At 31.2% G+C, this 14176-nt stretch overlaps 1 protein-coding gene across 1 annotated transcript in view; it reads right to left on the bottom strand.

Annotated features, from left to right (window-relative positions):
* Positions 1 to 710: 710 nt before the first annotated feature.
* The window catches only part of LOC143231004 (glutaminyl-peptide cyclotransferase-like), a 32505-nt gene continuing 19039 nt past the window's right edge, over positions 711 to 14176 (bottom strand). Inside the window, exons 4-7 of the mRNA XM_076465430.1 lie at positions 12261 to 12443; positions 11635 to 11734; positions 8838 to 8960; positions 711 to 2306 (exon numbers count right to left, since the gene is read on the bottom strand). Of these exons, the coding sequence (XP_076321545.1) occupies positions 2146 to 2306; positions 8838 to 8960; positions 11635 to 11734; positions 12261 to 12443 (567 nt within the window). The 3' untranslated portion in view covers positions 711 to 2145. The remainder of the gene's footprint in view (positions 2307 to 8837; positions 8961 to 11634; positions 11735 to 12260; positions 12444 to 14176) is intronic.

Here is a 14176-nt window from a genome sequence, read left to right as displayed (position 1 = left end):
AGTGATAGTTCGAAAAAAAAACAACTAAAACTATACAAATATTTTTTATATTTTACAAAACAACTAAAAGTGTTTTCTCTAAATTAATCAACTTTTTTTAAAAGTTACATTAAGAAAAATGAAAATTACAAATTATTTCTTTAACTCAAAAGTCTAATTCCAGTGAATAAGGTTTTGAATGCAAGTTGTTTTCTAGGAAAAAGGATAAAGGTCAAATACCACTATTTAAACTTTCACATGTTTGTTTGTTTGTTTTGAATTTTGTACAAAGCTACACAAGGGCTATCTGCACTAGCCATCCCTAATTTTGCAGTGTGAGACTAGAGGGAAGACAGCTAGTCATCACCACACACTGCCAACTCTTGAGCTACTCTTTTACCAATGAATAGTGTGATTGACTATCACATTATAACACCCCCATGGCTGAAATGGCATGTTTGGTGTGATGGGGATTCAAACCCGTGACCCTCAGATTATGAGTCAACTCTTAACCATCTGGCCATGCCAGGCTGTAACTTTCACATGAAAATCATAATAATACTTACTTTGTATACAAGCATCACTGACTAAAATGTATTCCAACAAAATAAGGTAAAAAATTGTGCTTCTTTAGGTTGTGTTCAACAGTTTTATTATGTTTTTATAACAAGCCAGTGACTGGTTATTTCATAATAAAATATCATTTTAGTGTACGTTTGCATGTATAAATAAAACAAACACAATATAATATTTCTCAAAATTAGATCTTCAATTGTGAGTACAGCATTAGAATAACTGTTTATACATACAATGCACTATATTGTAATTATCCAAGGAATCTGGAATAATAGCTTTGACATCTTACAAGCTTAATTTTTTTAAGCAACAACCTACCTTTGAGATCTCTAGCAGTGAAATTAAAAAAAAAAAAAAGAGAGAGAAGGGAAGATGTTTAGAAACTTTAATTAATATTCATCCCATCCTTTCTTTCTCTTCAGGAATACATTTTCTACAAGCTTCAAAAAGAAAATAAATTCACAAAAAATACCTGCTTATTGCTAGCAGGAATAATATTTTTTCTAACATTACTATAAAACTTTACTCAAAATTAAAACCCTAGATTCACAAAAAGCTAGAAATTCTAGGGCAAATAAAAGCAATCACAGGTTTAACTGGGATCTCCTTCTTTAACAACAAATATAATCTTTGGTGGTGTTATTTTCTAAATTATGGTTGAGGTGATCTAAAATTTGCAAAAGCAAGTTTGAAATGCATGAATGTTTTAATGGTGACAAGTGAGGTACAAGGTTTCAAGCACACTACAAAAAAGAAATAACAATACATAATGTCAGCATGTTTTAAACACCAAGTGTACTTGTGATAATCTGCTATAAACTTATAGCAATATTGTTGTACTTGAAAAAAATTAAAGCAATTAACAATTTAATACATAAATACTTCAAAATTGTCTGGGGAACTGAAAGTAGTGCTATCATTTATTAACTATATTAAAAAGATGAAATTAAAACAACTTTTCATTGTATTTCATACCATATCAGTCTAATTAGGTTGATACTTTTTAATTATTATACATTTTGTTTTAATGTTTTGGTAAATATATTGTGTAAAATATTAGTTAATTTTTTTTTACAAATGACAAACTTACCTACAAAGAACCAATTTCAAGAAAAATAAAAAACCATCATGAGTGAAAAAATTCTTGTTAATTTCCCATCACAACCAATCTTTATATGAAAGTAAACACCATGTAAACAAGTACACAATATACACATACAAATCCCTTTTAAAATAATGAATACATTAAAAAAGAATATGAGATTAAAAACAATGTTGATTCTACAAATCAAATGAACAACAATCATAAGTTGAAAAGTATGATGAGCAGTGGAAAGAAATAAACAATTAAAAATTACTGTACTAATAATACCACAAAATAATGATAATGTTCAAGTGAAATTTGTAACAAGCTATATAATTAACTCTTTATTTACCACCAGTCCAGACCCCCCATGCACTCACACATCTAAGTCGAATCCTTTATAGACTTTCCCTAAAACGTCAACGTCTGATATGGCCAGATGCTACAAAGAAAAGAGAGGGAAAAATACTGGGGCAAATAGAGTGAAAATTTAAAATAATTATTCATTAAATCCCTACAATATCTAGTTGAAGATACTGTGCAACAAAAACTGTAAGAATCTTGTTGAGATTGTTGATTGTTGGGTGATGTAGATGTTGTTTGTCATCGATCAACAAATGCCATGTGTAAGGAAAAGGATTTGGAATCAAATGCAAGATTGGTACACCTGAAAAAATAAAGAAGTCTGATAGTTACGGTGAGATTATATTAATAGTCTAAATAAAGAAGTCTGATAGTTACGGTGATATTATATTAATAGTCTAAATAAAGAAGTCTGATAGTTACGGTGAGATTATATTAATAGTCTAAATAAAAAAGTCTGATAGGTACGGTGAGATTATATTAATAGTCTAAATAAAGAAGTCTGATAGTTATAGCGAGATTATATTAATAGTCTAAATAAAAAAGTCTGATAGTTACGGTGATATTATATTAATAGTCTAAATAAAGAAGTCTGATAGTTACGGTGATATTATATTAATAGTCTAAATAAAGAAGTTGATAGTTATAGCAAGATTATATTAATAGTCTAAATAAAAAAGTCTGATAGTTACGGTGAGATTATATTAATAGTCTAAATCAGTGGTTCTTAACCTTTTTCAGTGTTTGCACCCCTTTCAAATCAGTAATCATTTCTCGCACCCCCTGGAAACTTAAATATAAAAATATAAAGCATACTCTTATGTAAAAATATAGATTTGCTTTAATTATTCATGGGCATCCTCGCACCTTGGGAATCATCTTAGCACCCCTAGAGTGCGGGCACCCCTAGTTAAGAACCCCTGGTCTAAATAAAGAAATCTGATAGTTACATCGAGATTATATTAACAGTCTATAAAATACATAAATATAGAGTTCTGATCTTTGAAGGTTAACTGGAATACATTTAGAGACTTGTTAAATTCTGTATTAATAAATTAACAAAGTTAAGACTAATGATTCAAGAGATCAGAGCCTCTGTCCTGAATACAGGAGTGCACATTTGAATATTGATGAAATGACACTATGAAAACTAACTTAGAACCTGAGAACCAAAGTTTGTAGATTTGAGAATCAATAAACATAATGGAGACGAACTTATAATCTGGTAACTCAGGAACATCATAGGTTTGAACGTTAATAAAGTGATAAAATAAAGACTAAATTGTTCGTTTAACCAGCACATAGAGCCATATACAGCACATAAACAGCTGGATTGACCACCAAAAACTTCACCACAAGCTACCTACTGTACTCTCCCAAGTCAGTAGCCAAGTCATAACCCAGGCTTTAGTTTAACATGTACACTGGGGACAACATAATCTACAAGAACTTAAAATTAAGAACAGAAACCTGTACTAAAATTATCTGTATAAACATATATAAATGTATATAATTTGTTTTTAAAAACAAAAATTTTTGTGAGATATATGTGTATGAAAACTATCCTCCCTTTTATTTTATAGCAATCCTGGCCAAATTTAATTTTAACAATTATAAAAATATTCATTATAATTCAATTTAACATAAAGAAATCATCACCATAATTTGAATACTAATAGATATAGAAAATTATGCAGAATATTGATAAGCTTTCATACACATTAATTTTTTAAAATTCATAGAAGCATACAATAAATATATGTAAGAACTTTAATACTGTTTCAATGGAAAAAAGAATACAAAAAAAGATGCTAATAACATTGAATGATGTATTAAAAAACAATATATAATCATAAAGAAACATTTTAAAATTGCTGAATATATAACTTTACAGTTAGCCTTTTAGCATAGACATTTACACATAATCAAAGAGACAACTTAAGTCTTAGTGTGGTGTGAACAATAGTAATCAGTTAGTCTAAAAAGTCAAGAATTTGACTAAAAGATAAAAAGAAATAATCCCACTTAAGTCATACCTTTAACATCAACATTTAAGCATTAGAATGCAATATATATATATTTTTTTTTCTGGTTTGGTTACTTCTTGTTCATACACTTTTAAGAAATAACTAAAACTTTCATTTACAGTTTAACACTTGGTATCTTGATGTGGATAAAAAAAAAGGTAGTCATTCCAAAAGTGCTTGAGTTTTTGTTTTTATTACACAAAAAGAAGATGCTTAGCACTATTTTTGAGATCTAGGTCACTGGACCTGACCTGAGACCATGATACCCAACATGGAGAAGTTAACTTGTAAAGTAAAATAATGTAGCAATGAAACATGCTTGAAATGTCATAAATATGGTTCGGAATGTGATGGTTTAAGTGTAGCAATTAAGCTAAACTAGGGTCCAGGTCAGATGAGGGAAGAACTTATTCAAAGATATCTCAATCAATTTGACATATCAGTTGAATTGGAGATTCATCAGTTAGTTACTGCATTGACAACAAAACATAGAACAATGGACACAACAGTATCATTAGCTTCAAAGAGTGGGATTGGAATCATACAAAAGAAATCATTAGTTACAATATTCTGTGAAACCAACAGCACAATAAAGCTAAAAAATGTAGTGCTGAAACAAAAACAGATGCATAACGCATTACAAGATGATTTCCCTAGTGAATCTCAAATTACAAGTATCATTTCTTTAAATATAAGAAGGATGGTACAAGGCCCATTAAAGTATCACCATATAGATTATCATATTTTCATTAGTATTTAGATGTTTTTTTGTTTCACATTTTAGAAGCTGTACTGAGGTTCATTCATTGAGATCTATTGAAATAACTTTAAATGGCCCTTCCTGTTAACCATCCTACACTCTGTACTAAAAGATGCTGGAATGGGTCATGTGGTAGATGTTAAGATATAAACATGATTTTCTGATTGTCATATTTTAAGTTAATGTATAACTATGAATTTAGTAGATTCCAACATCTTCCAACCTATAAAAGTCTTGTCCTTTATGTATTTATTCACTATACCATCACTGTACCATTTGTCAGTATGTATATATCTTTAAATTCTATGCTACCATTTAAGTTGTAATAAGACAGTTGCACATCTTGTTATAGGGCACATACACTTTAGACTTCACACCATCATATTTAACTTTTGATAAGAATGATACTTTAAGTTATATTTGACCTACACATACACACACATGTACATGCAGTTGAAAAATATCACTGTATGTATCAGATGTTACTTTAGATTTTGACAAGATACAACATATGTATAGACTGTTGAAAATTATAACATAATATCAGTATCAGTCATTAAATGGATGTCAGAAGAATAATAGAGACAACACATGATGTAACTCAATAGTTTTAAACTCTGTACAAAGTGTTCATCATCGACTGGCTTGTGACACAACGTTAAGTTAATAACTGTAAATATGCTAATAAATGTTTCTTGAGTTTAATTAATTGTATCATGAAGACAAAATACACAGAACAATTCATAAACACTAGACATACAGCATTCACATGGTGAGTCCAATCAGGCACTGGTAGATTCAAACCTGTGTGGTAATGTCTACAGAAACAGCAGTGACAATAACTATTAATCCCTAACTTCTTCCTTAAATTTGCAGTTAAATATTTATGTACTGCAGCTCATTATATGTCAGTGTCACAGTCACATATTTACAGTTATCAACATGCTTTGCCAAAATCATGTGACTGTTGAGTCACATCATAATTTGTACTTTAAGCAAAGCCAAGATAATTGCACAAACTGCAATTGGCAAACTTATGTCATTATTAATGTGTCTAGGAATTCATTTACTTGTGAAAATGCAAATGTGTGAACATCTATGATTGCACTGGTTCTCTAAGATCAACACAGGATCTTGGCATTTCATTCTTTTTCTTCACAGTAATTACTAAAGGTAACAAAGCACTCTATGAGAGTTGTATTACTTCATCCTTTGATGTACACCCATACTTTAACATTAGCAATATCTCTAGTGTTCTAAGGAAACTTCTGAAATTGCTGTTTTTAAGTGGATATGTATCATCTACATCTATGTAATAACAAGTAACCAAGTCATCTAGTCCAATGCATAATATCTACCACCAATTTGGAAGTTTGGTTAATTGTTCATCACAATCTGCTGCAAATGATCTTAGACATTCTGATAACTGTGTATTTGCTTGACTTTAGAGTGAGGTTGGAGTAACACTTACAAGCTTCAATCGTCTCTGTTTCACCAACCATGTCATAACCATCTTAGTTGGTAGACCAATAACTTTGTCCGTCATTAAAAACAACTTGTTTTGGATAAGAGCAGTTTGGTTCTTGAACAGAAAATTGTTTTGTGCACCAGTTTCATTATCATGGCAGGTAATAGTAATGCTGTTCAGGATGTTTTAGCACAAAGCAAGTAGGCTATCTGCACCAAACAACTGGTAAAAATCTCAAAAGTAAAATTTCTAAAAATGTATACAAAAATAAAAACACAGATTTAGAAACTAAATAGAGCCCAAAAATCAGGTGGAAAAAATAAAATAAATTGAATTAAAAGGCCCCAAACATACATTCATGTTGGACAGAGTGTCACCAATGGCACTGTCCAATGTCTACAGTAAACTCCAAGAAAAAAGATGCCAAAAACGGTGGCACCATATAAAGTCATAACAACGGCACAAAAGCAACACATGAGCAACTGTGACCTGAGTGTCGCAGAGGCCACACACTGGTGGATCAATCCCAAATGAAAGAAAATGATGGGTTAAAAAAAACTTTGACCAATGCATAACTTAGCCAAGAGTTGGAAACTAGATGGCCAAACAACACCAGTAGGTTTGATTTGAAAAAGCCTGTTATGAAGTTGGTCATTCCAAGTCAAATGCCAACTGCTGTGAAGCCAGATCTTGATTTCAGGGCTGTAGTTCCTATATGGGACAGACATAACTGCAACAGCACTAGAACAGACAGACTTAGCTACAATGTCAGCAAATGTGCTACTGGAAACACCAATATAGCCAGGTTTTCAGAAAACTGAATTAAAAAAGAAGACACTGAAAACTGGGCCAGTCATTTCTTATTATCAACAAAAACAGGGCAAGAGCTTACATTAAGCAATTCCATGGCCAAAAGAGAGCTAAGAGAATTGGCTTAAACAGTATAGCCAATGTACTGCTCAGCTTCTACGTGATACAAGGCAAGAAAAATGGCATACAGTTCAGTAGTGAATGCAGAAACTGTAGAGGGGATCTTACAAGCAACCACTGAGCCACAACAAACCATGGCAAAGCCCACAGAGTCATCTGATTTTGAACCATCCATAAAAGATGGAACAGAAGAATGGCTCAGTAGAAGGTCGTGGGTGGGGATGGTAATAAGCCATGGCAAGATGGACTGATCATTGAACTCAGCAATATCATCCAATGACAAACCCAATTCAGCCAGCTGTGTCTGAATACAAAGGCTAAAAGGAGGAATGGCAGACTATCTATTCCAAAAGAGCAGATCCCACCAAGGAAGGAAGAAACAACCTCAAGTAGGATGCAGTGATAAAGGTCAAAAGTGGTAGCATAAATAGTAATGCATCAAACTGAATCCACAATGTATCTCAGAGCAACACTTGCACATTCTGGAGAACTATAGAAACCTTATTTAGATATATTAATGTTTAACACTGACTTTAGGTCTTGGCTGATCACTGTTGGATAATTTTATTACATAGTTGGTTAAAGTGTTTGATAATATCCATAGCAGGCCCACTTCCATGATGTTAATGTTTAAAATAAGGTCAGAAACAACAATATTCATCCTAAAAGAAACAAAAGAGCTGGTATTCTTTTCATCCTACTTCAAGTACCTACAACTAAGTAAGTATTGACTTTCTTAAGTGGATGTTGGATATAAAAGATTGTTTACCTTAATAGTTATTACGTAGTTTATTGAGTGATTTAATATTCAGTTTTCAAATGAAGAGCATTAAAAATTATTAAATTTTTATTCAAAGTTAAGGGATAGTTAAAACAAATTTCTAACAGGACTAGGAGACAAAGATTTAATATTTGACAGGATAGAAGCCATCTGTAGATTAAGCTATTTTATTTTTTGAAAATGGTGATCAGCCTTTGGAAAAGACTGCTTTCAGATGCAGTACACACAACATCACTGGAAAAATTCATGAGAAGTTTTGGTGAGCACTTGGGAAGGCAGGACTAGATATAGACAAAATAGTGTTTGATGAAATGAACTGGACAGTCATGATGGGTCAAGGGGGTCCTTTGCTGTCTTTGAAATATTATGTAATACACAAATTAATAAGGGTTATCCATATAATCACAGAAACTCTGCATGCTAGAGATAGACTATATGAACAAGACCTCAAGAAAAGATTTAAAAGTCTGATATTGGTTGAAACATCTGTATCATGTTCACTTCTGAACTGATAGTAAGCAAAGTTAACAACATGAGTGTCAACAAGAAAATCTGGATTATAGAGAGAAAGCAAAGGTTATATAAATCCTCATGATATGGGGACCAAAGGTTGCATGGAAGGTGGAAGGGTGGACAACCAACTCTGAGTAAATTGACCCATGCACTGCATGATATGGTATCATGGATATTCAGAACTTTGTTCACATGGTGGATGGCAGCATGACAAGGAAAATGGTTTTAGTGGCTACAAGGCAAACAAGAGAATTGTATAAAAATCAAGATTATTAAAGAATTTATTATTATATAAAAACTTTATGCATTAAGATTTTTTATCATATAATATACATTTAAAATCAAAATTACCTCACCTCTTTTTAAGAATGGAATATGGTCATCTTCTACAAATGAAAATGTATTTTTGTTGTAAAAATAGTTGGTAGCAAACAGAGGTGGTGAGAGTTCAAACCTTTTCATGGCATTTAAACGGCGTTCTGCAAACACATGTAAATAAGTTAGTAAAGTTGTGTTCAACATGAGATAAAAATTACAATAGGGAACATACATATTAATATATTACATCAAAACACTTCTATGTTAGTACAGTGTGGTGCTGAATTCCAGTAAATTTTACAGGAGTTTTTAATATAAATACATCTATATAATTCAGACCATGCTAAAACAATACACATACTGTGTAAGTTTGAACTCAACCACAGTGTTTTATAGTATTAAATTTATTTGATTTAAACACAAAGCAACACAACAAGCTATCCATGCTTTGTCAACTGTAGATATCGAATCCCTGTTTTTTGCATTATAAACCCTCAGACTTATCACCGAGCCATTCGGGGGCTCTACTATTAAAAGTTGATAAAGTACCAGAGCAGCACTGATAAATTTTGTTACTTCTGTCTTCTACAATCTGAACTAATACATTTTTTTTTCAAAAATAACACTTAACCGACAAAATTTCAAACTGCTTTGAACTAGTGTATTGCTGTTGATAATGCCACGATATAAGACATTCCAAAAATTATAAGGGCGAGATTTCATAATTAAACTGTTTATAAAAGTAACCAAAACCAAAAAGTGAAATTAAAATATACTTCAAGATCATCATTTATTTATTAAATACAATTAACTACAAAATTTCCTACTAGTTTCAACTCGTGAAACATAAATACCATCAATCAGCATTAGGATACAATTCAAACAGTATCAGCCCCTCTGGAATTGCATCAATAGGGTGTAATTCTGACCAGTAAACAGACAACACTGCAGGGGCAACCTTATCCCTTTATTCAGTTCTTCTAAATGTTTTGGCTCTGCATGGTGAATTAAGACATATATCATGTTTAAGGATTTCTCAGAGATGACCCATGTAATTTAGATCAGGACTTCTTACTGACAAATCCACGATCTCTATGAACTGATGTTTGAGATAGTCAGTATTTTAACAAACCCACTGATGTTTTTAGTTATTTAGCTCGTTGCCAAAAGTTTTACAAAATTAATTTCAAAATCTGTTAATTACAGTATGTTCCAAGATTTGATCAAATAAAATTAGTTTTCTCTCACTCATGATGAGATTTTGAAACAATTTTCAGTTACATCTGAATAATCAAACAAAATAATAAGAACCTTAAGTAAGAATCTACTGCAGTTTGTAAAAATATCTTTAACACTGACATTCACATTTCAACTTGATTTCATGAGCAGGCAAACACGGAAATTTTTCCATTTACATAGGATGTATGGAGAGCACATTGTCTATCTTTGCATGGAGAAAACTATTCAGCAATAAACTATTTTAAACCATTAAACAAGTTTTTCATAATTCTTCCAATGTTACAATAAACTATAACTTGAGCAAAAAGATTTAGTACAAGACTTAGAATCACCAAATGTTAAGTCTTTGTTTGCAGTTCATTTAAAATTTTTTTAATAAAATAAGAAAATATTTATGTATAAAAGAGAAATTTTCATTTAAGAGAATTAGGCTGTACAGCTCAATAAAGCAAGTTCAACATTAAATAAGTTATTTAAGCATAACGATCATTATTCAATCAACTGATAAGTTTATCAAATCAAATAAACCTTTTTTTAAACCTTTATTTGGAATTTTGAGTTTCTAAACTATAACTGTTGTTAATTATCCAAAAATTTAAACTAGACCAGAATGCATTTTGAATGATCTGTTCAAACACAAGTTAAAAATGGAAATCATTAAATATTTAGGAAATCATCAACAGAATCTAACTTAAGCACCTGTTCTGTTTTAAACAGAGGTACTATAACAATACCATTGTAAAAATTACCCAATACAGTACATTCATAAAGCTGTTTAAGTACAAACAGACGTGGATTACCAATATATCTTTAAGTACTAAATGTAGTGCATATTCTGTTGTGAATAGAGTATTTTTTAGCTAAAGAGGATATTTATCTCAGTATACAAATAACTAGTTAAGCTCTCGTTGAATATAGTGTACAGTTTTGGTCTTCTCATCCAACAAAGGATGTTGATTTATTGTAAATTAGGACTATTTGGATAATTCTGGAAGAGTTATTTAATGGGGGTGAGTAAAACAATGTTATTCAAAGGATTGATTTCTTTGTGCTGAATTTTTATCTTCATAAGACAAAAAGACAAGTGAGCACACATTTTAAGGTATGGAAAAGGATAGCTAGGTTACAGTTAAAACCATTTTATCAGGGTAATTAGTCATAACTACTACAGGCTGGCACTTTACGTAAGATTAGAAAAGGAAAGATTATTTCCTTAAAAAAAACAGAGGTTTGGTTTCAGTTTTTACTTTATTCATAGCCTTGGAGAACCAAATGGTCTCTCATTATCTGTAATGTCATAAGTTATTATAGTTGAAAAACAAATATATAAAAATTAAGTTAAAGAGATGGAAAATGATATGAAACTTGTATAATTTTCATTCCTATATTCTTTACAATAAAAAATATCATTCAGTTGATATCAAGAAATAAAAATTCCCCAAATTAGGAAAAATATCCAAATCTTAACAATTTTAATTTAAAAGCAAATTGTTGTGCATGTCTGTACTATCAAAAATCTAGGTGACTACAGATGTTAGTAAAAAACTGCATTAATATATTAATACAACACTTAACATTCCAACACAAAATACTTACCAATATTCACAAGCTGAATGTACAAACCATAGGTGTCATCAAAGTAGCTGTGGAACTGTGGGTCTGCAGCACCCAGAAGATCCAAAAGTATCAATACATGCTAGACATAACAATGTAATGAAACAAGCACATAATGAAAACCTTGAATATATCAAGTGTAGGCATTACAAATATGACATAAATATTTTATATATTGTTTCATTTTGCTACAAAATTAAAAAAAATACAGTCTAAGTTCTAAATATTGACTTGATAAAAACACTGGATCTATTCCTTACAAAGAAAAATCCTTATCTTACTTCGGTCTTCACAAATGTGAAATATTTGACAATTAGTACCTAATTTCATTAACTTTCATCAAATTACAAGGAAAACATCTTATGATATCAATTAATATCTTTTAAAAGACTATTCTATCATACACTATATATATATACTGTATACAATAGAGAAGGGTATTGGTTTTGACTGATGGCTCAGCAGAAAAGCCAATTACAGGCAGTGAAAAATTCTGTTACATCTACATGAAACTAAAGAGAAGCTCAAGTCAGGCCTAATCACCAAATGAATGGTACAGTGGACAGCTTGCACCATAATGTTTGTCCAGTTAAAAGAATAATACTTACCATTCTGTCAAGTTGTGTTGCATAATCACCTCGACAATGCTGATGTTGTGGTAGTTTAGGAAATGGTTCATAATTAAGTTTTTCAGCAAGATGTCGAGATCCATATAGAGAATCGGTTCTACTCCAGCGTTTGAATGCCTCTTCTCCATCAAAGAAGATAAACTGAAGAGTCAGGTTGTTATTCTATAGAAAAAAAAAAAATGGAGATATAAAAATTACTGGTTATAGCTATTCAATACAAAATAAAACTATAGAATGAAGCACATCCATCACAGTGTTTTATACCTATATCTATGTGTTATAGAAATATACTTGTATATGTAAAAAGGGCTAGTATGGATAGAGAATGCACTATGTAGAGGAGCGAACAACGTTTCGACCTTCTTCATGAACCTGACGATGACCGAAGAAGGTCGAAACATTGTTTGCTCCTCTACATAGAGTTTTCTCTACCCATCCCAGCCATTTTTACATACATTTTTTTCTCTACACGTGGGTTTTCTCATTATCACGGAGAAATTACTTGGTTTACTGTACATGAGCTTCACAGTCTCAGTGAAATCACTGTGTTAAAGTGGCTTGGTAAAGGTTGTGATATGCATGATATTGTGGGGGGTGCATGACTGTTGTTCCTGAAGATTAAGAGCACCTATGGTGAACAATCTGTAATTGTAAAATCACTAAAGAGATGCAGATAGGGTTTTCTGAAACAGCGTAACACTTCTTTATTATTACTAATTTCTTGGAATTCTATTATACTTGCCTATTTTTGTCTTAATTGTTTGTATGTTGCATAATAGCACATACCTCCCCAATTTTATCACTGGTGTCCATATTTAGAGCTAATGGTCACTAAGGGAGTTTATTAAAAAAGAAATCAGAAAATTAAAAAGGGCTTACGAGAAATTCCTGGCTAACAATGATAAACTTAACATTAACTGATTTTCATGAAATGTGTTAAAAGTAATCAAAATGTCAAAATGCACACAGAGCTATTAAAAGATATGGCAAGGTGTATGTTGAAGACTATGACATGACTGAAGTTTTAAAATGTCTTCTCTTCTGTATTTGCTCCCCAGTGGTACAGCGGTATATCTGTGGATTCATGCTGCTAGAATCTGGGCTTCAAACCTGTGTTGGGCAGATCACAGATAGCTCACTGTATAGCTTTGTGCTTTATTTCAAATAAACAATATCTTCTGTATTTACAAAAGAAGATATTAACAATTTTCCTTACACTAAGGAGTTTATGTGATATATCAAAATTGACCTGAATCATGCAGATATCCATTGGTAGAAAGCAAAAAGATTGAGATATTAAAACTAGGTAAAACAACATGACCAGACAAGTTTCTTTCAACAGGGTTTTAAATGAGGTCAAAGATAGATAATTAGGTCTCTCTAATTTAACTTTTGGTTGATCAATATAAAATGAGCAGATGCATGAAGATTGAAAAGTTGCTTATATTACTTCTGTCTTTAAAAGACATTGATAACAGTTGCATTGGAAATTTTAGACCATTTAGACTTACTTTAAAAATGGGAAAAATTTGAAACTCCAATAAAAGATTTGCAAAATTTATTTAATGAAATATGATATCATAAAAGAAACCTACACAGATTCACACACACAAAAATATTTGCCTTACTAAGGCTTTTGGTAAGTTGCTACATACAAGACTAAGAAAATTGAATCACTAAAAACTGAAGAAAGACTAGCTGTTTTAATTTTATTAATTATTATTAATTGAGTAGAATGAAATTAGACCTCTGTTTCTAATTGAGTTTTTTTATGGGTTTGTAGTTAGGCCTTTGTTGTTGTTTTTATTAATTACATTAATCATGTATGGGCAAAATCAGTTAATAAGTAAATGTTGTTGTTACCATCAAACTCTTGAGCATTTCTAGCTGTTTTG

Source organism: Tachypleus tridentatus, chromosome 10 (assembly GCF_004210375.1).
Source record: "Tachypleus tridentatus isolate NWPU-2018 chromosome 10, ASM421037v1, whole genome shotgun sequence".
Classification (NCBI taxonomy): Eukaryota; Metazoa; Arthropoda; class Merostomata; order Xiphosura; family Limulidae; genus Tachypleus; species Tachypleus tridentatus.
The sequence above is the reverse complement of the archived record's forward strand: the minus strand, read 5'-3'. Positions and strand labels throughout refer to the sequence as shown.